The 26,621-nt window shown below is 36.9% G+C and overlaps 1 protein-coding gene across 4 annotated transcripts in view; it reads left to right on the top strand.

The window, feature by feature from the left end:
* Positions 1-26,621, top strand: part of LOC117316573 (oxidation resistance protein 1-like) — a 91,319-nt gene that overhangs the window by 40,269 nt on the left and 24,429 nt on the right. For all 4 annotated transcript variants that reach the window (XM_033871229.1, XM_033871231.1, XM_033871230.1 and 1 more), the window contains exons 3-8: positions 11,013-11,047; positions 19,639-19,838; positions 21,759-21,866; positions 22,383-22,490; positions 23,846-24,040; positions 24,605-24,786. In XM_033871229.1, coding sequence (XP_033727120.1) covers positions 11,013-11,047; positions 19,639-19,838; positions 21,759-21,866; positions 22,383-22,490; positions 23,846-24,040; positions 24,605-24,786 — 828 coding nt within the window. The remainder of the gene's footprint in view (positions 1-11,012; positions 11,048-19,638; positions 19,839-21,758; positions 21,867-22,382; positions 22,491-23,845; positions 24,041-24,604; positions 24,787-26,621) is intronic.

The raw sequence follows: 26,621 nt of genomic DNA on the forward strand, positions 1-26,621 counted from the left end.
ACTGTACAGTTGTCTGATGTACAAGTCGAGGGGTGTAAACTGTAAAGTTGTCTGATGTACAAGTCGAGGGGTGTAAACTGTACAGTTGTCTGATGTACAAGTCGAGGGGTGTAAACTGTACAGTTGTCTGATGTACAAGTCGAGGGGTGTAAACTGTACAGTTGTCTGATGTACAAGTCGAGGGGTGTAAACGGTACAGTTGTCTGATGTACAAGTCGAGGGGGTGTAAACTGTACAGTTGTCTGATGTACAGACCCCTGTGCTATAAGCCTATGTCAGGCGTAATCTCTTTGAAGTCAGCACACAGACCCCTGTGCTATATAAGCCAGCCTCCTGCATTCCCTTGAAGTCAGCACACAGACCCCTGTGCTATATAAGCCAGCATCAGGCATAATCCCTGAGTCAGCACAATCAGAATCCTTTCGTTGCTGATGAATAAGAAGAGTTCCCAAGGGCCTGATTTCTACTGTTTTTCTTTTAAATCTCCTAGAAGTTGTATTAACATGATTATTGATGGATGCCTGGTTTAGTGGTTGTAGTTAATTGTTTCTAGGAATTTATATGTGAGGGGAATGTTTTCTCTTTTAACACCAAATTGCAGGCTATTTGTAGTTGTCTTCTCATTCAAAAGTCCCTTAATTGACATGTGTCCCCTAATGTCTAGCTTCGGTATTGGTTTACAGTAGAATACCCCATGTTATCAGAATGCCACCTGCTCATGCACATTTCCAAACTTTAAATTTCATCCAAATTCCTGTTGTGCATGCACTCACTTATCTAGTTGATAAATTCGAGGAAATCACTTATCCAAGCATATAGAGACAACTATTTAACACCTCAAACTCCACTTCTTGTGGGTCTTAAATAATTTCCCTTTCTTAATACTATAATTAGCATGGATGTATTGGTATATTTACAATCATCGATGTTGTATATATTTGATCTGTAAACCAACCTATTTACACATATTTCGTGGACAATTAAGATTTACAAAAAATTAATGCCACAAAGTAGTTTTAATGGTAGGCCGTGACTCTGTTAGTGAGTATTATGACTGCATGTATAAATATAGCGAAATGTATAATTGCCCTGGAAGTAGGTTGTTTACAGTAATCTGTTAAACCTTTTGGGGGTTTTTAACAATTTTTGTAAAAATTTCACCATTTAACCATGTTGTACCTGTGAACTTTAAAATTAAAAAAAAAAAAAAAATATGGAAAAAATATTTCAAAGCCAAGAAGATAAAATACTCCTTATAGAATACAATCATGAATAAAGATAGAAGCCTCAGTGATGTTAACTATTATGTGTAGAGATATATATTGTTCATCAGGAGCCAGCTGTCGTGTGAGTAATGACTATAATGATTTATTGATTACATAATCCCCAATATTTTCAGCCTCTGTATCCAGAATGACAAAAGGTCATCAGGTTGTCTGCGGTATTTATGTGATATGTCGCCTTTGGGAAGAATTTTCATGGAGAGAACTCTCACTTGAGTGCTATAAAGTTGTCTGATAATTTGGACCATACAAGTGTTCAAGTATGATTCCCTTAACTTAAAGTGTTTTTCTCAATATTATCTGTCACTTGACAGTTTTCTCTTTAAACTTTTCCAGTTTCTTGATCAGTGTTTGTGACTTTGGAGTTTAATTTTTTTTTATTTGAGCTTGAATTATTGATATTGTTCCACATTCCATCATATGTCATGTACATTTTACTGATAAAAGGTTGATCAATTGAAGTAAAGAGATAAATACATCAAAATGAATTTCAGTTTCAAAACATGGATCTGAATTATGTATTATTTCAAACACTTATCTGTATTTTAAGTCCTGTAAACAAAGAGATTGATAGGACAAGACAAATTAAGCCTCTGCCAAAATTAGGTCATCTTGGAATTTATCCCCCATTGTTGCGTTTGTCTTTGTGCAAGTCGCGGAGGATGATTCACCAGCAGTTTACAGGACTCAAGGTCTCTGTCATAGATTCATGGACTTTTCGAAAACTTTTTGGGAAGAGTGATTGACTTAGAGTGAAATTTAGACAGCTATATGTTGCGGAACTGGACTGGGTCGATCATTGGTAACCAGGTAGCTCAATTAGTAGTGCATCCGGCTAGAGCTCGGAGGTCCCAGGTTCGAACCCTGATCTGGCTGCTACATTTTTGTCCTCTCCTGTTACAAAATTAGCACCCAACTAAAATAGCCACAGTGTTGGTATAAGGGTCTTGTGTGTCTTCGAGGGCAAAGACTTGGAAAAAAGGAGGGAGGTGTGTAGCGGGACTGGACTGGGTCGATCATCGGTGACCAGGTAGCTCAATTGGTAGAGCATCCGGCTAGTGTTCGGAGGTCTCGGGTGCAAACCTCGATCTGGCCGCTACATTTTCTCCTCTCCCGGTGTTACAAAATTGGCGCCCCTGGGAGACATGTGCTGTGCGTTACATAAATGCAATATAGTGTAAAATTGGACATATTATGTATAGCTTTATATCCGGTCACAATAACAATTTTGTAATACAATAACCGACATTAATCATAAATATATTAAACTCATCGCACATACAGTTAATTATCACAACAAAGAAACTGAATGCTTACAATTTTGTGAATATTTTAAGAAAATATCATTATCTTCTACATTAAATATTTCAACATCATATACATAAATTCAAGGCCTTTCCAAGGTACGTAAATTTAAGGACTTTTCAAAGTAATCGATTCATGGACCTTTCAAGATAATAAATTCAAGAACTTTGAGGGCATTTAATTATATATGAACGTCAATCTATAAGACTTTCAAGGTATGTTGACCCAGACAAGGGCTGAAATTCCAGGATGTTCTAGATCTGTATAAACCATGATTCTGAAATTTGATATCTCAAAGTCAGTATGAACTCAGGTATCATGGGTATTTATGTACAGTCTGTGTAGTTTTATGTAGTTATGGAACTTGATGGTACAAACTGTGTGGGTCAGTAGATAGGTAAATTATTCTCAAGGTCTTCACCTTTTTAGGTCATCTGACCCGAAGGGTCAGGATGACCTATAGTCATCATGCTTCGTCCGTCGTCGTGCGCCGTCCGCCGTCCGCCGTGCGTAAACTTTTCACATTTCAATCTTCTTCTCAAGTTCCACCAGTGGGATTAAGCTGAAACTTGCCTGAAATGATCCTGAGATGGTCCTGACCAAGTGTTGTTATTTTTCGGGTCAGTCTGAAATCCAAGATGGCCGCCATAGCCACCATTTTGAAAACACATTTTAAACTTCTTTTCAAGTTCCACCAGTGCTGCTGGGCTGAAACTTGCCAGAAATGATCCTGAGATGATCCCGACCAAGTGTTGTTATTTTTTAGATTGGTCTGAAATCCAAGATGGCCACCATATCCGCAATCTTAAAAAACACATTTTAAACTTATTCTCCAGTTCCACTGGTGTCATTGAGCTGGAAATTTGTGAGAATGTTAAGGAAGGAGGGCAAACAAAGTGTTGTTGTTTTTTTTCGGCTTCGTAAAAACTTTGACATGGCAGCAATGACGGCCATTTCGTAACATGATTGCGCAATCATGGTTTTCATGAACAACACCTATTTCAAACTTCTTCTCAAATTCCACCGGTGGGATTCAGCTCTTACTTACCAGATATTATCCTTAGATGGTCCAGACCAAGTATTATTATTTATTGGGTCGGTCAGAAATCCAAGATGGCCACCATGGCCAACAGTGCCACTATATACTTGCTACAGAGAATGCATACTACAATAATATAAGGGTTTTAATTTAGAGTCAGATGACCGTTAAGGCCCCTGGGCCTCTTGTTATACTGTTGATATCTTATTAAGTTCAAAACTAATTTGAAATAAAAAAAAAAAAATTACCATCAAATATATGTTTAAAACAAAGAAAAAATCATGGTATCTTCAGCAAGCTATATTTAGTTGATGAACTGTGGAGTGTGGTAAACTCAATCAATACAGGAACTGTTATATATAAGTCCTTCTCAAGTCTGCTGTAAATGTCAACCAGCAATAAATAACTCCAAGACCTAATCCTATTGTGTCTACGAGCTAAAAACCATTGTTTACATACTACAAGACCAGGGATATCACTTTCCAATTTTCCAAGCAATTTTACCAATCTAGCCTGATTTTCATTGACATTTACTTAATTTAGCTTCTCCTTGATCGAAAAAAATAAATGTCAAAGTCTTTATCATGTTTTTAAGGAAACAATATCTATAGCAACATACTGTATGCGTATAGCCAGTTATTTTGCGGGTCTAATTTTCGCGATTTTTACTTAAAATTAGGAAATTCACACAAATTAAATTTTCGTAATCCAGAGATATGATATATAATTCAATATGAATATGCTTGCTACATTTAGTGACGATGCTGATATTGTCATTTGTATCGGGGATAATATTTATGCTTGTCACATTATTACAAGGATCAAATTTTCTCGATCACATCTATGACAAGTAATGTAGCGAAAATATCATCCCCACTGAAATATTCGGCCATACAGTACATGTAATCTTCATTTACACATCTAAATGAATAGGTGACATTGTATGATGAGTTTTTCTGCCAATAATGTTAAGTTCATGCCATTGTCATAACATAAGACAAAAGATATTTTAAAAACATGATTAGGTCACCATGACCTAATTACTAATTAGGTCACAGTCTAATTAGGTCACTGTGACTTAATTAGGTTCAAAAGTCAATTCTTTACAAAATTTTCTATGAAATTTGCATTACATCCTGACTGTAAATTAAATATAAAACCATTCAAGATATGGTGATGAAAATTGAAGGTCAAAATTTGAGCAGTAAACTGAAGGATATAGGTTATTATAGACATCATGTTCACACTGATAAATTTGGATACTCAATCCAATTCTGATTTGTCTATAGGTGGCTATATAGTGTCAGATTAGTTGATAGATTTCAAATGATATTTTGAAAGGGACATCTGATAAATCAATACATTCTTGAAAAATATTTGTCTCAATTGGATATATACCAGTATTTCAACAAGTCATTGTCTGATACTCTGCATATTTTATCATAAGTTGGATTGTAAGTGGCTCATGAAAGCATATTGGAATATAAGGAAAAAAATGTTAGTTATGAAACTTAAAATCTGTAATGCTTTCCTACGGAAATTTTTAAGTTTTGGGAGTAACTTATTAGAGTATGGTTGATGTCTTTTGAAATAATCATGTTCGTGAGATGGTGATCAAACTATCCAAGTATACATATGTCTCTGGCTCAATCATTGAAGCCAAAATCCCAAATATTTAATGAGACTTCTTCGATCTGATCAATAATACAACAGCAATAGATCACATATCATTCCTGATCTTCATGTGGTAATTACAATCATCCATCATTCAATCTTGTAATATCTGGCACAGGCAACCAATCCACTTCCACTCTGTTTGTGTGTACTTCTTTCAGTGTGATACTTCCATCAATTTCAATATCAGTATCTCTGACAGCACAAGATTCGAATTTCAGATGTGGGTATGAAGGTTTGGTATTCCAATATCTGGGTGACACAAAACGTGGCAAAATCGTTCAGAATTACCTCAATTCTCAATTTGGTAAGATATTTGATAGTTGTCCCTCCATTGTAACATATTTTTTATTTGGATATCTCCTCTTAGTGTAATTTTGAGGCAGGGTGTCCATGTAGTAGTTGGTGACTACCTCACTGAACAACATACGAGAGGTCTGTCCCATGTCATCCAGAGCAATTAGGGTAAATGTGTCTTGCTAAAGGACACAGCCATGACAGTACAGATCAGCTTGTTTCTCAGCTTCGAGAAACACAAACCGACATGGGTATGAAGCGTCAAACTCATCTCTTTGAAGCTATTGCCATGATACATGCTTTTATCTTTAGTAAACAGACCTTGTGATAATTAAGAAACCCAAGAGTTGATAAACAAAAGAACTTTGATTTTTAATCATTGACGAAGCACATTGAAGATCAGCTGTCAGATATCTAGATATAAAGAAGAACTCAGGTTTTGTTTTATGAATTTAGATAATACCTGTAATCATCGGTTCAATATTAATAGATGGTGAGTGTGATGGTGTGAAGGTTGTTGATCCACAAGTTTGAAATTCATTTGTTTAGCTTACTTAAACAAAATCCAATCAAGGTAAATGTCACGGAAAACACAAATTACAATGAGCTTGCCTATCTATTTGGGGCCGCGGTGGCCGAGTGGTTAAGGTGTCCCGACACTTTATCACTAGCCCTCCACCTCTGGGTTGCGAGTTCGAAACCTACGTGGGGCAGTTGCCAGGTACTGACTGTAGGCCGGTGGTTTTTCTCCGGGTACTCCGGCTTTCCTCCACCATCAAAACCAGGCACGTCCTTAAAAGATCCTGGCTGTTAATTATATAATAGGACGTTAAACAAAATAAACCATAACCCTAAACCATCACAGTTGATGATGAAGGGACACAAATCTTAACGGTATATCATTTATTTTTTGATAAATACACAAAATTACATTGATTGCAGGAATATTCCCTGACCAAATAATACCCTGCATCAACTTACAGTAGCTTGAATCAAGAAACGATTTTCAATTATAATTTGAATTTACTAAAATATTTTCACAATCTTAAAGGTGATATTTAAAACATGACATCAAGTTTTGATGATAAAGCTCATCTATAAGTCCATAATGATTAAACGTACTGCCTTTGAAGGAAACTTTAATGATTTTGTGAATGTCAATTTCTATGCAATATACACCAGCTAAGGCTTCCAGAGGTGTGAGGTAACTATAAAGATAAAAATTAAGCTATTAAACATGCAATGAACTGCATTTAATGTTATCAAACATGGCAGAGATTAATAGGCAATTAATATAGTCAATTTAATGAATTACCGTAGTTGTGCGAGTGTTCTTTTTAAAAAAAAACCTAACTTACAATTTTACCAGATCTGTTACCGTTATTGAACGTTACTGTATTGTATGTATCTTCAAATAAATTGAACCAGAACAAATTTTTCATACAAACGTGCCATTATGTTGTTAGTTGGACTAAAAAGCATCATAATTAACCATGATTATTAGTTAAGGGAAAACAACATATAATTTTAAGGTCACTCGAGACATTGCAATCACCTGCTGGGATGAAGGGCTACCAAGTTTGCTCAAATGAATGACCTTGACCTTTTTTCAAGGTCATAGGGGACAAATGTGTTAAACTCATTCCAGGCTTCTTCTCAATAACCAAGAGGCACAGGGTCATGATATTGGGCAGGTAGCATGCTGGAATGAATGAAGGGCTACAAATTTTGTTCAATAGAATGACCTTGACCTACCTTCAAGGCCACACTGGTAATGTGTTAAATTCCTAATTCAAAAACAAAACATCAACTATCAGTATGTATTTCAGACCTCATGGGTATCTTGTTTGATAGCATTATCAATTAACATGGTACCTTTAGACACAGTCAAAAAAAAAAAAATTCAATATATCATATATATATACTTCACAAAATTTATATTAGATTTATGATTATTGTCTGGATTTATTTCTGATTTAATTAGCATTAAGTTGATACATATGAGTACAATTCTAAGAAATTATATCAGAAAACATTGCTGGGTTATCAAGTTATGAAAATACTTTGTCTCTCAGATTTCATATTAAATCTTATCTCTCAGATTTCATATTAAATTTTATAAGTACGTACATCATTTACAAAATGTATGGACATCCCGACCGGGGATTGTAATCATGATATGAGGATCAATTGCAAGTTGTAACAAATCAAATAAGCTTCACTGACAATGACTATACACATAAAAAGAAATGCAGTTTCTGACCCTCTCTGGAGTGAGCACTGCTACCCTATGATACAAGTCTAGTGTAATATTGATTCAAACATGGTAGCTTTACTCATATCACAGGGAAGCTATCAGCAGTTGACATCAACTTGGAGGTCAAGTGGCCAAATTTGGGGCCTAAATTGGGGTAATTGGTATAGCTGTGTGTTAGCCTTTATTTCATGTCTGATCAAGTGTTGTAGTTGATTTATTGATTTTGGATTCTCAGGGGGCTCTTAAGGGGAATTAATCATTATTTCTTATAACTGGCTAGTCGTCTGTAGATCTATAGAAACTAGTACTATACCCGGTACGTAATTAGATTCTTACTCCCCTTATGTATATATTCAGCGAAAAACATTTTACAGATATTTTTCACATGAATTTATACTGTATATACACTGTGTACTCTTTTACAAGGTTGTGTTTCATTGTAACCTCCTGAATTGCCAAAATTAAGACACGTCCAACATCACAGCTACTATAGATACAGTTTTGGTGTCATTACACAGCAGACTTCATTTTGTATAGAACTGTTATGAATCTTAATTACACATTCAAAAACATCAACTGATATCACATATGATTTAACCTCCAGTGTAAAAAATGCTAAATAGGCCTTAATTACTAAAAGTATCTAGTATTTCTCATCACTTCCAGTTGTGATGGTTAATACATTGCCCTCAAGTAGATTGCTATCCTTTTAACATATACCTGTGTACAAAAGCTCTGGTCCCAGGGATCCTGATGTCTGTATCTGAACTGAACCTCCCCTTGCAGGTTCTATTTATAGATACAATACCTGTTCTGATACCTGAGAACCTGATGTCTGTATGTTGAACTGAACCTCCCCTTGCAGGTTCTATTTAGGGCCCCGCATCAAAGATGCGTCAAAGATGCGGTGCCCTATAGTAATCAGGTTGTCCGTCTGTCCATCTGTCTGTCCGTCTGTCCGTCTGTCCGTTTTTTTCTTTTGCGCCAAATTATTGACAAGAGTTGGAGGATTTCGGTGAAAATTGGTACATAGTGGTATTTAGGGAAGCCAAACACAATGGTACCACTTACAAAATCGTCTGTTGCCATGGTAACAAATGGAGGTTTCTGATTGGTTGAAATTTCGATATTGTTCGATTTCGGTGAAAATTGGTACATAGTGGTATTTAGGGCAGCCAAACACAATGGTACCACTTATGAAACCGTCTGTTACCATGGTAACAAATGGAGGTTTCTGATTGGTTGAAATTTCGATATTGTTCGATTTCGTTGAAAATTGGTACATAGTGGTATTTAGGGAAGCCAAACACAATGGTACCACTTACGAAACCGTCTGTTGCCATGGTAACAAATGGAGGTTTCTGATTGGTCAAAATTTAGTTATTGTTCGATTTTGGTGAGAGAATTGGTATATAGGGGTTTTGAGGGAACAATGGTTCACCTTTCCAAAACCTGTGTTGTCATGGGAATGAAACAGAGGCTTCTGATTGGTAGAAATTTTGATATTATTTGATTGCGGCGAAAATTGGTACATACAGGTATTGAGGGAAGCCGATTTTCGATGATGTAACATTTTACATATTGACATAAAACCACAATACACACATACATATACAATACTATTACAGTCTTCCATTAGCATAATTTATGACTTATGCAAAGTTGGTCACAATCAAACAAGATATCAACTGACCAAAGTTCAAAGTCAATGGGTCAAATGTTAAGGTCGGATTGACATTTTTTAAATGGTAAATCTTAAGTTGGTCACAATCAAACAAGGTATCAACTGACCAAAGTTCAAAGTCAATGGGTCATATGTTAAGGTCGGATTGACATTTTTTAAATGGTATTAAAGATTTTGTTATGACATTATGAAGGTAAGTTGGTGTCAAGCGACCAAATTTTGAAGTTGATTGGGTCTAAATATAAAAAGTTTTAAAACAAAAAAAGGTGAAAAAAGTACTGGTTTGGATTTCTTATACCTCAAATGACAAAAAAAGGACATTATTAAAATATTTTAAAAAATCCTTTTTTTCTCCCCTTTTCTTCACATGTACATTTGGTATGTTTTGTTTTTCAGAAAACCCTCTCAAGTTTACCTTATTAGAATAACTGCATTGAGTTTATATCAGTTTGTGTGCTCCTTGATATTAGATTTGAAACAAATTTGAAAAGTGTAATGCTTGTAGAATTCTTTTAGCTAGCTTTTCCATACAATAATAATAAGCAGTATTGTCAGTGGCCCTATTAATGCTAACATTAATGAAACAATAGCAAAGGTTAATCAAAAACATATATCTAATAGTTTCATGTCAATATATTACAATCAGTGTTTTTCCTGGGTATTTTGGGAAAACTTCAATATGCCAAATTGGGAAAATTTGAGCGCAAACTGTAAATTACACCCAAACACACACATTGAATTTTCTATGCTAACCAATTTTACAGTGCACAGTGTATTCCTAAAAACGAAACTGGGAATTTTTTCATTGATTGTGAAAAGTCGTCATACAAATGTTATTTGGAATTTTCGAGTTGATTTTGGGAAAAAATCAGGCTAAAACGCATTGAGAATGGGGTCGTTTGGCGCACCCAGTTATATAGGCAGGAAAAACACTGACAATAATTATTACATTTACCCTGAAGGGTCAGACACATAGCGGGGCCCTTTCTGACGTGTCAGTGTTCTAGTTATAGATACAATACCTGTTCTGATACCTGAGAACCTGATGTCTGTATCTGAACTGACCCTCCCCTTGTAGGTTCTATTTATAGATACAATACCTGCCTTGCAGGTTCTATTTATCGATACAATACCTGTTCTGATACCTTAGAACCTGATGTCTATCTGAACTGAACCTCCCCTTGTAGGTTCTATAGAGATACAATACCTGTTCTGATACCTGAGAGTCTGAGTACTTGACCTCCCCCTGTAGAAATACAATGTTACTATGTAATACCAGGTTAGGTACCCAGTAGCCTGATATCGATCTCTTGTATCAATTATATTGAACCTTCCCTTGCAGGTTCTGTTGAGATAAAGCTGTTGCATGGAATTTGAAATAAAATTGATTAATTTCAAATTTACAGTATTGATTATAATTTCAAATTTGAAGTAGTTTTATGATATCGCTGATGTTTTATTCTTTATTTTCAGGTTTCGCAGTAACACTGAATCTTCGACTGGTGATGGTGAGTTTTGGTTTGTTTGATATTTATTAATGGCCAATCTACATTCACTCTGTCAAACTTTGAACTATTAGTTGCCATACTATATTTAGGGCCCCGCATCGAGAGATGCAGGTGCCCTATAGTAATCAGGTTGTCCGTCCGTCGGTCTGTCCGTCTGTCCGTCCGTCCGTCCGTCCGTCCGTCCGTCTGTCCGTTTTTTTTCTTCTGCACAAAAATGATTGAAGGAGATGAAGGATTTGTATCAAATTGGAACTGATGATTCCTCATGCATCCTAGATCAGATGTGTAGTATTTCATGCAAATCGGATTCAAAATGGCTGTTAGGCGGCCATATTGGATTTTAACATTAACATGAAAATACTGGATCTTTGTTGTTTTTAACTGTTCACTATTCGATTATGCAAAGTTGTCAAGAAATAAACCAAGAGTTAACTGACAGAATGATCAAACTCATAGTTCAAGGTCACAAGTTCAAAGGTCAACGGTCAAGGTCATCCTGGGTCGGCTTCAAAATGCCAGGTAATCGACCCTTTTGGATTTTAGCAGTCAAAACAATTTTGACATTTTCTTATCAATGAATGATCTTGTTCTCAATTGGAAACTTTGATTGCTTCAACAATTTAAATTCGTTTGAAGGATTTAAAAGGTCTAAAATTGTCATTTACTTTTTTTTTTTAGAAAAGGAATGTAATCCTATCATTATTCAAAAGGCTTTATTCAGCACAAATCATCTAATAACATGAAATGTTTGTGCTTACTTAGTTTTCCGACGTGATATCACCATCAACTGCTCCTATACTAATAACCTAAGTTGAATATAATATTATATAACTTATTGTAGTTTGTACTAATAACCTGGTTAATTATATAAATTTCCCATTGAAGTTTGTACTTATAACCTGGTTAATCTTATAACCTGATTGATTTTAATTTAGAAATTAAATGAGACTTACCTGTAAGTTGAAATTTGATTATAATTCTGTTTCACTGCTGAGGGTACATTAGGGATCACGTGAGAGGTGCGTGCGCATCTTCCATCATTATTTAACGAGAGTGGACACTGAATACATATATTGTAGATGTATATATTACGCACAGTAAATATATACTTATATATTACTCCAAGGGTGGGATATATATACAGGGTGGGCACGTGATCCCTAATGTACCCTCAGCAGTGAAACAGAATTATAATCAAATTTCAACTTACAGGTAAGTCTCATTTAATTTCTAAATTCTGTTTCACTACTGAGTGGTACCTAGGGACCACGTGAGATTTCAAAGTCAGTGTCCACGATAGAAAAAGGGATTACTAAATATAACCACAACTCAAGATGAAATTTTTAACAATATAATTCAACAAACGATGAAAACATCAACATATATACAAAACATGCATAAAACAGTTGAGATGCTGGGGACTAGTGAATATGTAAATTAGGATAACAAATTATTGGTTCAAGATATAATACTGAAACTTGACTAGCAATTATCTCAATATTGTGTTCAGATATGAACTTTATATTAATCTTGTTTCTATCTAACCATTTAAAAGATAATGGGTCACATATCAAAAATATAAAACATCAATGCATATAAAATATAATATATTTTGTTCCACATCCAGCTCTGGAATGATAATCATCATTCAAAAGTAAACAGTTCTAGTACATAATGTCATATTGTTGGCACTAATTATTGTCACAATTGCACTGAAGCTCGATATTGCTTAAGGTTTCTAGTGTGATAGTACAGAGTTCTGAAAGTCATATTCCTGCTGAATAGGCTTATTGTAGAATTTTTGCGAACGTTTTTGCGTTTGTCCATCCCGCTGTCCGGAGTATGGTGTGTAAAGGCACGTTAGCTGCGAGAGCCGCTGAAGTACTAGCCCCACGAACACTGTGAGCTGAGAACTTGTCTATGTCAATACCAGCTTTCATCAATGTTGTTTTGATCCACCTTGATATGGTACTTTTTGTAACAGGCTTGTAGGGCTTGTGAAAACTCAAAAATACCTTTGTAGTGTTCCCACGAATCTCTTTAGTAACAGATAAATATTGCTTCAATGTTTTTACAATGCAGAGTCCCTCGTCCATAGGATATGATTTTAACTGTATTTCACTTTGGTGAAATCCTGGTCTTGATGTTTTTAGTAGGCTATTGAATCTCAATGACACATTTTCGTCTGTCACACTGATGGTATTTATTTCCAGCTGGTGAATGGATTGTGCTCGTTGACCTGTAAGGACACTGAGTAATGTAACAACTTTGAATGTCAGCTGTTTCAGTGAAAGTTCTCCCACCGGTGGCAGCGAGCTGAAGTATTTTAGTAGTATATTTACGTTCCACGTTACGTTATACTTAGGAAACACCGGCCTCCTGTGAAACACTCCTTTCATGAAACGCCCAATTAGTGGGTGTGATCCAACTGGATGACCGTCAATTTGGATAAACGTGGATAATGCTGATCTCGACGTGTTCATGGCACTGTATCCCAGTCCTTTACAGTAACACTGTGTTAAGAATTCGATTACATTGTTTATAGCTGGTGAAAATGGACTGGTACCTGTCTCTCTACAGAATGTAAACCACTGTTTTGTATATACACCATATTGTTCTTGTGTGCTGGGTCTCCATGATGACATGATAAGGTCCTGTGCTGTTTTCGAAATTTCAACACTCTGGAGGTATCTCCTGACACCAGGCAAGCAATCAGGCGCATCTTTGGGAGGTGTTCCTTCCAATTCTTCCTTGGATGCGTGAGAATCTGTTGATACCTAGGGAGATAGAAAGGACAATCAATGATCATGCGCATTAACCTGGGAAACCATGCTTGTGTTGGCCAATACGGAACAATCAGCATCATATCTGATCTGTGATGTGCGAGTTTCTTTAGTACTTTGGCTAGTAATGCGAAAGGTGGGAAGGCATATGCATAATACTGACACCATTGTATTGAAAAAGCATCAACCGCTTTCGCAAAAGGGTCTGGTTTCCACGATACATAAATTGAAATTTGGTTGTTGAGACGTGACGCGAATAAATCAATACCAGGTTTCCCCCAAAGTTTGGTCAATTTTTGAAAAATGTTAGGATCCAAATGTCATTCCACATTGTCATGTTCCATGCGACTTTGTCTGTCTGCACTTTTGTTTTGTACCCCTGGCAGGTGTGCTGCTATTAACCACAACCCATTTCCATTTGCCCATTGCCAGATTTTCCTAGATAGATCATTGAGTTCTTGTTTAGTACCACCCATATGGTTAATATAAGCTACAGCTGTGGTGTTGTCTATTTGTAATTTTATGGTCTGATTTTTCTTTTCAGAGCAAAAAACTCGGAGTGAAAACCATACTGCCAATAATTCTAAGTAATTAATGTGACTGTCTGCTTCATCTGCAGTCCAGTGACCACCAGTTTTCTGCCTATTACAGACTCCACCCCACCCAGTGTTAGATGCATCAGATGCAATGGTCATGCTAGGGTCAGCAGTAACAATGGGATTGGAAGCTATGTGGATGTTATCTATCCACCATGTCAAGTCATCTCTGCAACTGTGTGTCAGTGACATGCCAGCATTAAAATTACCACGATTTACCTTTAATGCTTTTGCTTTGTTGTTATCTATTGACCTATAATGCAATTTGCCATATTTAACTCCAGGAAAACTGGAGACTATCAAACCTACAACAACAGCAACATCGTGAATTGTCATTTTCCTGACATTTAACAGATTTTTACATGCATTGCTGATCTTGTTTGCTTTTTCTGATGTAAGGGATACAGTCATGTCCACTGAGTTCAGAATGAACCCAAGGTATTGTATTGATGTTGATGGGGTGAGAATGGACTTATCTGGATGTATAACAAACCCAAGGTTCTGTGACAAATGTATTGTATCATGTAACCCGCTGGTACAGTCAGCGTATGAGTCCCCGACAACCAGTGAATCATCAATATATGATACTATTTGATGTCCCCTTTTTCGTAGTTCTGATAACATGGGTTTTGTCAATTTGGTAAAAATACGAGGGGCAGATGCTAGACCATTTGGTAAAGCTGTGAATTCGTACAACTGTCCTTGAAATTGGAACCGTAGGAACTTTCTGTGTTCCTGAGCTATTGCAACCGAATAATAGGCATCTTTCCAGTCTATTGATGCCATGAAACAATTTTCTCTCATTAGATCAATGGCTGCCTGTAATGTATCCATTTTAAAATGGTTATAGTAAACTGATTGATTGAGGTTTTTCAAATTTAGAATCATTCGATATGATCCATCTTTCTTCGGTCTCAGAAAAATGTTGGAAACATATTGTTCAGCACATTGTGTCACAGGTTCTATAACCTGTTTTCTCTCGAGTTTGGAAATTTCAGTTTGTACGAAACACATTTCTGTCTCTGTAAATTTATACGGGTATGGTTTGAATTTTTGAGAAGGCATTTCGGAGAATTCTATTGTATAACCATTTGCCACTATATCAAGTAGAAATTTATCAGAGGTAATCTGAAACCATGCGGGTAAATGCTGTGAAATACACCCAGCTTGAAAATCTTTCGCAAGATCAACACCTGACACTTTGTCAATATATATTGTACTCACCTTGTCTACCGTTTGCGGCGTTATTGACGAGGTTTTCGGTTCTGTTGCCCCCTGCCTCGGCCCCGTGGATTCTGGCCTTGATATCCACCCTTGTTGTAAGGGCGGTAGCTCTGATACCCTCCGTACGCGTGTTGTTGATATTTCGGAGGACCATGGTATCCCCCTCGGCCATAACCGTTTTTTGGCCCGTAGCCAGAGGTATATCGGACATGAGAAGGTCTTTTCGACAGGAGATTGTAGCTGAGACGATTTGTCTCAGAAATGTCTTTAATTGTTTTGGCCAAATCATCGCCAAATAAGGACACCGATGGTGCAGTCTGTTGTACACACAGTTGACCATACTGCGCATTTAAATCAGGTTTAATCAGTTCGCGGCGCCGCTGATTGATTTCCTGTGTTCCACTAGAGATCATGTGGAACGAATCAAACAATTGTTTGACTAGTGACTGAACGTCCAGTTGTTTTTTCTCTGTTTTAGATTTTATGAGAGTTTCAACCACTTGAACTAACGGTACGAGTCCTTTAACGAGTCGTTGTTGACTACGCTGCAACTTGATGTCGCGACTCCTGGTAGTGGTGCGAATTTTCCCCCATATTTCGGGGTTTACCTTCGTGCACTGTAGAAGCTCTACATTTCCTGGTCGGTTGTATTTTTCCATCAGAGGTTTGATTTTTTCCTCTGTGACATTCTGTGACAAAACGTTTGTCAAGAGTGTGGCCAGTTTCGGATCAACGTTCGGTCCTGTCGTGTCATTACACGCATATTCCTCGCATAATTCAGCAAGCATATCGTCCGAATCCTCATCAACACATGCTTGTGTTGTTTCTTGATCGTGCGATTGATCGTGCGATTGATCGCCATTATCGGACTCCAGTAAATTGTCTATCTGTTGACAAATGTCTACCTCCTCACATTCCATGTCTTGTTCGTGAGACTCACGGGCGAGTGTGCTTGACACACGATTTACTTTTGGGTCCGACAGCCCCTTTTCCCGCATGAACATATCACGGCTATTATACTCTACGTGATTAGAGGCCACCAACTCGCTCATGAATTGCCTCGATTCCTGATTCATTTGTTTCTGGTTTTCCAGCATGGTGGATAGCGATGTAGTTATCGCTGATGCGAAATTTAACAGTGGGTTACTACTGTCATTTGCTGTCGTTTCTGGTTGTTGTGGTAGCTTTGTTGTATTAGCCATACCGCAGGCTGGCTGGGTACGAACAGCATCATGGCCGCCATTTTGAATTTGGCTAGCGGTTGTAGTTGGATTATTTACCAGAAGTTTTTTGTTTTTTGGTTTTTGCACTGGCAATGCATCCATGGTTTTGGAGATTTCTCCCACCAGGTCGAATTCTCCAACGATTCGTTGCTGTTTTGTGACTTCCCTGTCCTTCTTTGTCTCAAATTTTGACATTTTCCGCCGATTCCTTTGTCCGTTGTTGTTAACAATGGCGGACACGAGGTGGACAGTGGTCAGTGTGGCCCAGACTGATTTCAGTCGAAAATTGGCCTCTCCGTGCCGATTACGGCCGTGAATGATTTGACAATCAGTTAATTGTAACTTTTGTCACTATGCTACGATAATAAGATGTTTGTTAATATCAAAATTGTTTGATATAACCGTTGATTTTGGCAGAGATGGAATTGTCCGTCTCTGGCCTAATTCGAAGATACGACGCTAATGATGGAAGATGCGCACGCACCTCTCACGTGGTCCCTAGGTACCACTCAGTAGTGAAACAGAATTTGTAGCAATAACCAGGTTAACTGTAATTTTGTTTAATAAATAACCTGGTTTATTACGGCCCCGCATCGAAGATGTGGTGCCCTATAGTAATCGGGTTGTCTGTCTGTCCGTCCGTCTGTCCGTCTGTCCGTCTGTCCGTTTTTTTCTTTTGCGCCAAATTATTGACAAGAGTTGAAGGATTTCGGTGAAAATTGGTACCACTTACAAAACCGTCTGTTGCCATGGTAACAAATGGAGGTTTCTGATTGGTTGAAATTTCTATATTGTTCGATTTCGGTGAAAATTGGTACATAGTGGTTTTTAGGGAAGCCAAACACAATGGTACCACTTATGAAACCGTCTGTTGCCATGGTAACAAATATAGGTTTCTGATTGGTTGAAATTATTGGGAATTTTCGAGTTGATTTTGGGAAAAAATCAGGCTAAAACGCATTGAGAATGGGGTCGTTTGGCGCACCCAGTTATATAGGCAGGAAAAACACTGACAATAATTATTACATTTACCCTGAAGGGTCAGACACATAGCGGGGCCCTTTCTGACGTGTCAGTGTTCTAGTCAATTATTATTTTTTATTACAAAATACATTTGATTTTTCTTAACTATATACACATAAACTATATTATGAACTATTGCACGGCTGAAATGTACTATTGAAGACTGTGTGACGTTTCAAGATTTAGTCCTACCCTTTCAAGCGTCTAATTCACTAAGATGTCACACTGCCAGACGACAGTCATGGCGACTTCTAGGCCTACGGAGAAGTTGAGATATCAGTGATTCTAAGTGTGTTCAGTGATTACTTGATAAAAAGATAGCCATGATATATTTGTATAATTATTATAATTCATAAATATCCTGACAAACAGGTGATTATGATTATAAGTTTCACACAAGCTATCCATATTACTTTGTACTTTCAGTTTGTTTATTTGTTTGTGATAAAAAGTCTAACAATAGTTAAAGGGCAGGTCAGATTATATCATTAACTCACAAAATTACCCTTAGATACTTATGAGCCAAAAGTACAGTTGAATCTCATTGTTTCAATGTTAGTGGGCCCCGGGGTCATAAAGCCACTTTCAGATATCCCAGGGGTTGGAGATAACCAAATATATTTTTTATTTATTTTGAGTTAAGAAGGCTCTTCCACTCCCCAGAGTTTAAAATCAATGAAGTTTGACTGTAATTGGTTAAGAGAAACTTAATTTATGATAATTCTTCCCTTTAGAATATGCATGCATATCCAGGTATATTAGCTTGTATATATTAGTTAAAAGGGAGACATACTTACTAGAACGTATATCTACAAGACTTGTTTTTGTGAAATATTAATGGTAAATGTCTATTATAATTTTCAAATTCCTGTGTCACTATTGTATTCAAGAATTAGAATGATTAATTGTTTATGATTAGCTCACCTGGCCCGATTCAGGCTAAGGTGATCTTATATTTAATTATGCCATACTGTGGTGTCTGTCATCCGTTGTCCGTCGTCTGTCCTTCCATAAACAATTGACTTCTTCTTCATAACTGCAGATTGAAATTTGACCAAATTTGGTCAGAAGCATCCATATGGGGTGGGGACTCAAAATTGTACAAATGGTGGGGCTGACCCCCCGGGCGTCTGAGGGGCGTGGCCTAAAGGGGTCAATTTGGCTAAATTGATATAAACAACTTCTTCTCTGAAACCAATCAATGGATATAGCTCATATTTGACTGATAGCATCCCTATGGGGTAGAGATTTAAAATTTTACCAAAGGTGGGGCTGGCCCCCCGGGGACCTGAGGGGCAGTGCCAAAAGTTAGCAATTTGGCCATATTGCTATAAACACTTTTTTTGTAGTGTTGAAACTATTGAGATTCCCAACCCATAACCATGCATGCATAGCATCACAGGGCACAATGAGATAACCACAATCCTGTTGTAGAAATAGGCCCTTTGGTCTTTCCCCACCCTAGGAGACTTAATTTCTTAAGACTTAGTTACTTTAAACACAATCATGTTGTAGAAACAATCCTTGCATGGGTCTTTCAACTCCCTGAGGGAGACTTAACTGCGTTTCTGGGTTTTATGAACATATTTTGACGTTTGGTCAAATCCAACCAGGTGATCAATACAGGCCCTCTGCCCGGCCTCTTGTTCTGTAAAAAATTGAAATTGTCAGTTTACCCAGTTTGCATTGTAAATAGTTTGAAATCTTCATTTCAATGCACTTAATGTTGTTTTCTGTTACAGATAACTCCAAAACAACATGGTATACTCACTCATTGGACCATGACCCAGACAGCGAGTCCGAAGTCACTGACAGCTCAGGGGCAGGTAACTCTGGACCAGTGTCTGTTAGTTCCAATGAAGACAATATGAGTGTTGCAGCCCAGAAAGTACCTGATAAAAAACCAAAGAAAATGAAACCTGATGGTACAGATGAGTACTCCGTAAGTTGGAAATGCAGGAAATTTTATCTTAAAATAGCTCAATATTAATATAATTGATATTTTATTAGTGTGCAACTAACTGTTCAGCTAAATGGGGAAAAAATGACAAATTTTCCAAATTTCATATGAAATGGAAATTTAAATAACCCAAATTATCCTGCATTTGTATACTTAATGCAGTGTATTGTGCAGCATTGCCATGTATAATAGACGTGTAAACCCCACTGTATCAGAGATATACACCCCACTGCCAGAATGTTTTGGGAAATTTTGCTACATATGAATATACTTACATGTTATATATTAGGTCGACAGTTCTCATTTATTTATTCTATTTATCACATAACCCAAAACAGATGAAAACATAATTTTTGTTGTTGATAGGAAATGTGATATGTCAGTATTTTGACAACAAGATGGAGGAGAGTCATATTGTAAATCATTTATATTAAGTGTGGGATTTATTCTCGCATTGATATGCATGCAGAATCAATCGCAAATTCAAATCCTTTGTGATCATTTGTACAAAACTAGCACCTTGGGATGGGGAACAAGTTACCGTCAGTTAACGGATCTTAATGAGTCAATGGCTCTAATAGCTGTTCATCATTAGCAAATTGAAAGTCATATCTAGATCAGTGTTCACGAAATCATATATACACGAATATGTCTGAAGAGGTTAGTTTTGTGAGATGAAGTATTTGCGAAATCTAAGTGATTTACAGTATTATATAGAAATGACTCCTGTCAACTTCTTTAAGATGCTGTGCTAGAAGATTGCATGTGAAATGTTTAAAATTTCAATCTTCACAAAAAATCAACCTCCTCTTGTCAGATTTATAAAACAACTTACAGGAGTCTGGAAAATGTTTTGAAAACACACAGAACTAGCGACACTAAAACTACTGATCTGACTCATCTATTCACTCGTCCGACTCATCAATTCACTCATCCGACTCATCAATTCACTCGTCCGACTCATCAATTCACTCGTCCGGCTCATCAATTCACTCATCCGACTCATCAATTCACTCATCCGACTCATCAATTCACTTGTCCGGCTCATCAATTCACTCGTCCGGCTCATCAATTCATATGTCCGAATCCTTGTAGTATTTTTTTGACTGTTTACTTCAGATCAATGATGTTCAATAAAGTTTGGTTTACATTGTTTAACATCCTATTAATAGCCAGGAATTCAATAAAGTGTGCTTAGTAACTTGATTATCTGGTAAATGAAATGACTAAAAAAAAAACACTGTCTTATCTGTGTCACCGTCACCGTCCAAATCAGAGGAAAATTCTGCAGCTATTTGTCCACTGCAGCCAGTATCATATGAAAAAATTGAAAGAGCATTTAGTCAACATTTCAACAATTTATTTTTGTTTTACTCCAAGTGTACATGCCTCTTTCCTGAAACCTCTTGCCCAATTCTGATGTAACCTTTTTCATTTTTACTTAAGGTTGGCAGATTTTTCAAGATTTTAACGTTTATTTATTTTCTAATTAACATTTACATGTTGCATCAGCAGAAAGAATACTTGTCCAGCAGATTTTCGCTTGCCCTAACCAATTTTCACTCATCCCTGATGACCGACAAGTGCTTTTCCAGACTCCTAAACTCAGAATCTCCTCAGAGAGGGAGGATTGGCAAGAAGGAAGCTAGTTCTGAGTTGATGTTTGCTGGAGTTATTTCCCTTTACACATAGAATTTTTCCTCGAGAAATTTGCTTGTTGGGTGTCATTTTACACAGGATAAGAATTTAATAAAGCCTTAATTTCACTGTTTTACACTGAGGATATTGAAAATATATATATTGTGTCTAAATGATATTGAATCTTAGGTGATGTTGATCAGAACGTGGCCTGTGTTTCTAGTGACTGATCAGAGATCACACGTTTATGTTGGGTGTTTGTAGGTAAAAGACTCGGATACCTTAGAGAGTATTGCAGCATTCTTTGATACAACTCCTTCTGAGCTGAAAAAACTAAACCGGCTAACAAGTCGCCTAATATTCCCAGGACAGGTGAGTTACCTAGATGTCTATTCAGTGTAACTCCCAGGAGTTATCTCCCCTTCATCCCGATTAATTTTCTTCATCATGATTTCCAATGTTAATTGTACAGAAAACATAGAGATTTTCTCAATGGCACTCTTAAAGTTCCATGGAAACATTACAATTGATGATTTTGCTGATATATATTTTGCATTACGTCTTGAGATATAGTCTTCACAGATGCTATATTTTGCATTAAGGCTTCTTAATGATAATATAAATATTCATAGACTATAAATTGAAGCCTCAATTATCCTTGTAAGCTGTAGACTGTGTTAATTGATTCCTTGATTATCCTTGTAAGCAGTAGACTGTGTTAATTGAAGCCTCAATTATCCTTGTAAGCAGTAGACTGTGTTAATTGAAGCCTCAATTATCCTTGTAAGCAGTAGACTGTGTAAATTGAAGCCTCAATTATCCTTGTAAGCAGTAGACAATGTAAATTGTAGTGTTGGAATACATGTGCTGCATCTTCAATACTTGTAGGTGCTGTATGTTCCGAAACCAGAGGAGACTGTTGAGGATGTAAACCTGCCACCATCCTCCCCAAAGGGGACGGCTGCTGCAGCAGTAATGGAGCATCGACCATGTATGGTATGTAGTACATCTGGCACTCACAGAACTATAGGAAATGTAACGACACTGCAGAACAAATTTAGAAAATAATCTAACAATATAAGTAGGTGTTCTTCATCTCCCAAGCCACCAATTAATCATTACAACTGTTGAATAACATGTAGTTTATACAAAACATGGTATAAACCGTTAATGTGTTTTGATTAGCTGGCATGGTGATCCTTTTACTGGGAAAACTTTTTAATCACATGATTCATGGCATTTGATTGGCTGATAAGTGACCATCACCAATCAGAAATCAGAAATCTCTGGATTTCTGTCTCCAGGACGTTAATTAGATAAGTTTAACCTGTCATAAGTCTAAGGATTTCTGTCTCCAGGACGTTAATTAGATAAGTTTAACCAGTCATAAGTCTCTGGATTTCTGTCTCCAGGACATTAATTAGATAAGTTTAACCAGTCATAAGTCTCTGGATTTCTGTCTCCAGGACATTAATTAGATAAGTTTAACCAGTCATAAGTCTCTGGATTTCTGTCTCCAGGACATTAATTAGATAAGTTTAACCAGTCATAAGTCTCTGGAATTCTGTCTCCAGGACATTAATTAGATAAGTTTTATCAGTCTTTTTTTTAAGTCTCTGGATTTCTGTCTGCAGGACGTTAATAAGATAAGTTTAACCAGTCATAAGTCTCTTGATTTCTGTCTCCAGGACATTAATTAGATAAGTTTTATCACTCTTTTTTTTAAGTCTCTGGATTTCTGTCTCCAGGACATTAATTAGATAAGTTTAACCAGTCATAAGTCTCTTGATTTCTGTCTCCAGGACGTTAATAAGATAAGTTTAACTAGTCATAAGTCTCTGGATTTCCGTCTGCAGGACATTAATTAGATAAGTTTAACCTGTCATAAGTCTCTGGATTTCTGTCTCCAGGACATTAATTAGATAAGTTTTATCACTCTTTTTTTTAAGTCTCTGGATTTCTGTCTCCAGGACATTAATTAGATAAGTTTAACCAGTCATAAGTCTCTTGATTTCTGTCTCCAGGATGTTAATAAGATAAGTTTAACTAGTCATAAGTCTCTGGATTTCTGTCTCCAGGACGTTAATTAGATAAGTTTAACTAGTCATAAGTCTCTGGATTTCCGTCTGCAGGACATTAATTAGATAAGTTTAACCAGTCATAAGTCTCTGGATTTCTGTCTCCAGGACGTTAATAAGATAAGTTTAACTAGTCATAAGTCTCTGGATTTCTGTCTCCAGGACGTTAATTAGATAAGTTTAACCAGTCATAAGTCTCTGGATTTCTGTCTCCAGGAAATTAATTAGATAAGTTTTATCAGTCTTTTTAAGTCTCTGGATTTCTGTCTCCAGGACATTCCTTTAGTAAAGATGGGCGACAAGCCTCCTGCCAAGATTCCAGGTCATATTGAGCGCCAAACCTCGACAACCTCGCCAATCCATGACGAGTCACCACAGAAACTATCCGAAGAGGAGGCGAAGCAGCTGGACCAGGAGTGTCACGAACGCTTCATCAAGGTCGGCGTCAAACACATAACAGATGGACAGGTAGGTGTCCGTAAAAAGGTCATCACAGATCGGAGGTGGCCCGAGGTTCATTTAGATAAGTCCCTGGGTAACAAAATAATTATTCCTCTGTGACTTAAGATTCTGAGCACCAATTCACAAGGCTCCACTGTGATTTTCTGGTATATTACCAACACGTTATTGTTAAAGTTGATGAAAAAAACTCACCTGCTTTTTGTTATTAATCAACTTACAAATTGACTAATTCATAATTAAGGAATTTAAAATCAATATGTGATAAATAATATAAGTGTTGTTTGAAAAAAATAATTAAGTGGTTATCATTTAATTAAGGAATAATCTGATTATACCGCCCTTGACTGAAGTCAGTAACTTGTTGCAGATATTTGTTTATCAAGCGTATAACAGAGGAGTACTTGATTTGACCATACATCGTCTCGATGCCGTTGTGTGTTGTTTAGGGAGTGGTCAGAAGAGTACTTGACCTTGACCTACATTGAATTGATGTCATGTGTTTGTTTAGGGAGTGGTCAGAAGAGTACTTGACCTTGACCTACATTTCATTATTGTCATGTTTTGGTTTAGGGTGTGGTCAGTGGAGTACTGCTGGTGACCCCAAACGCTGTCATGTTTGACCCCAACGTATCTGACCCCTTAGTGCTGGAACATGGTGCGGAACGTTATGGTGTTATTGCTCCCATGGATATGATTGTCAGCGCTGCTATGTACCACGACATTGCTGCGATGAGCATTCATGGAGAAAAAGGGTTAGTAAACAACAAATATATCATTTTTACCTATATTTTTATCCTTTCAACAAAAATAATGCAAATTCAGTTTGATTGTTGCAGTATCAATACCAGTAGATGTGGTTTGGTTTGAAAATTATCAAGATTAAAGAGATGATATTTTTGTAGTGGTGTATATGTTCCTATGCTATGTAGCACGTTAAAGTGGCTGGATTGTCAGACAGGTAGAACATTATGAGTCAGACATATAACTACTGTGGTAGTAGTCAGACATATAACTACTGTGGTAGTCAGACATATAACTACTGTGGTAGTCAGACATATAACTACTGTGGTAGTAGTCAGACATATAACTACTGTGGTAGTCAGACATATAACTACTGTGGTAGTAGTCAGACATATAACTACTGTGGTAGTAGTCAGACATATAACTACTGTGGTAGTCAGACATGTAACTACTGTGGTAGTAGTCAGACATATAACTACTGTGGTAGTAGTCAGACATATAACTACTGTGGTAGTAGTCAGACATATAACTACTGTGGTAGTAGTCAGACATGTAACTACTGTGGTAGTAGTCAGACATATAACTACTGTGGTAGTAGTCAGACATGTAACTACTGTGTAGTAGTCAGACATATAACTACTGTGGTAGTAGTCAGACATATAACTACTGTGGTAGTAGTCAGACATATAACTACTGTGGTAGTAGTCAGACATATAACTACTGTGGTAGTCAGACATATAACTACTGTGGTAGTAGTCAGACATATAACTACTGTGGTAGTAGTCAGACATGTAACTACTGTGGTAGTAGTCAGACATATAACTACTGTGGTAGTAGTCAGACATATAACTACTGTGGTAGTAGTCAGACATATAACTACTCAGACATATAACTACTGTGGTAGTAGTCAGACATATAACTACTGTGGTAGTAGTCAGACATATAACTACTGTGGTAGTAGTCAGACATGTAACTACTGTGGTAGTAGTCAGACATATAACTACTGTGGTAGTAGTCAGACATATAACTACTGTGGTAGTAGTCAGACATATAACTACTGTGGTAGTAGTCAGACATATAACTACTGTGGTAGTCAGACATATAACTACTGTGGTAGTAGTCAGACATGTAACTACTGTGGTAGTAGTCAGACATATAACTACTGTGGTAGTAGTCAGACATATAACTACTGTGGTAGTAGTCAGACATATAACTACTGTGGTAGTAGTCAGACATGTAACTACTGTGGTAGTAGTCAGACATATAACTACTGTGGTAGTAGTCAGACATGTAACTACTGTGGTAGTCAGACATATAACTACTGTGGTAGTAGTCAGACATATAACTACTGTGGTAGTAGTCAGACATATAACTACTGTGGTAGTAGTCAGACATATAACTACTGTGGTAGTAGTCAGACATATAACTACTGTGGTAGTAGTCAGACATATAACTACTGTGGTAGTCAGACATATAACTACTGTGGTAGTAGTCAGACATATAACTACTGTGGTAGTCAGACATATAACTACTGTGGTAGTAGTCAGACATATAACTACTGTGGTAGTCAGACATATAACTACTGTGGTAGTAGTCAGACATATAACTACTGTGGTAGTCAGACATATAACTACTGTGGTAGTAGTCAGACATGTAACTACTGTGGTAGTAGTCAGACATATAACTACTGTGGTAGTAGTCAGACATGTAACTCCTGTGGTAGTAGTCAGACATATAACTACTGTGGTAGTAGTCAGACATATAACTACTGTGGTAGTAGTCAGACATATAACTACTGTGGTAGTCAGACATATAACTACTGTGGTAGTAGTCAGACATATAACTA

Source organism: Pecten maximus, chromosome 18 (genome assembly GCF_902652985.1).
Source record: "Pecten maximus chromosome 18, xPecMax1.1, whole genome shotgun sequence".
In the NCBI taxonomy this organism is placed as follows: Eukaryota; Metazoa; Mollusca; class Bivalvia; order Pectinida; family Pectinidae; genus Pecten; species Pecten maximus.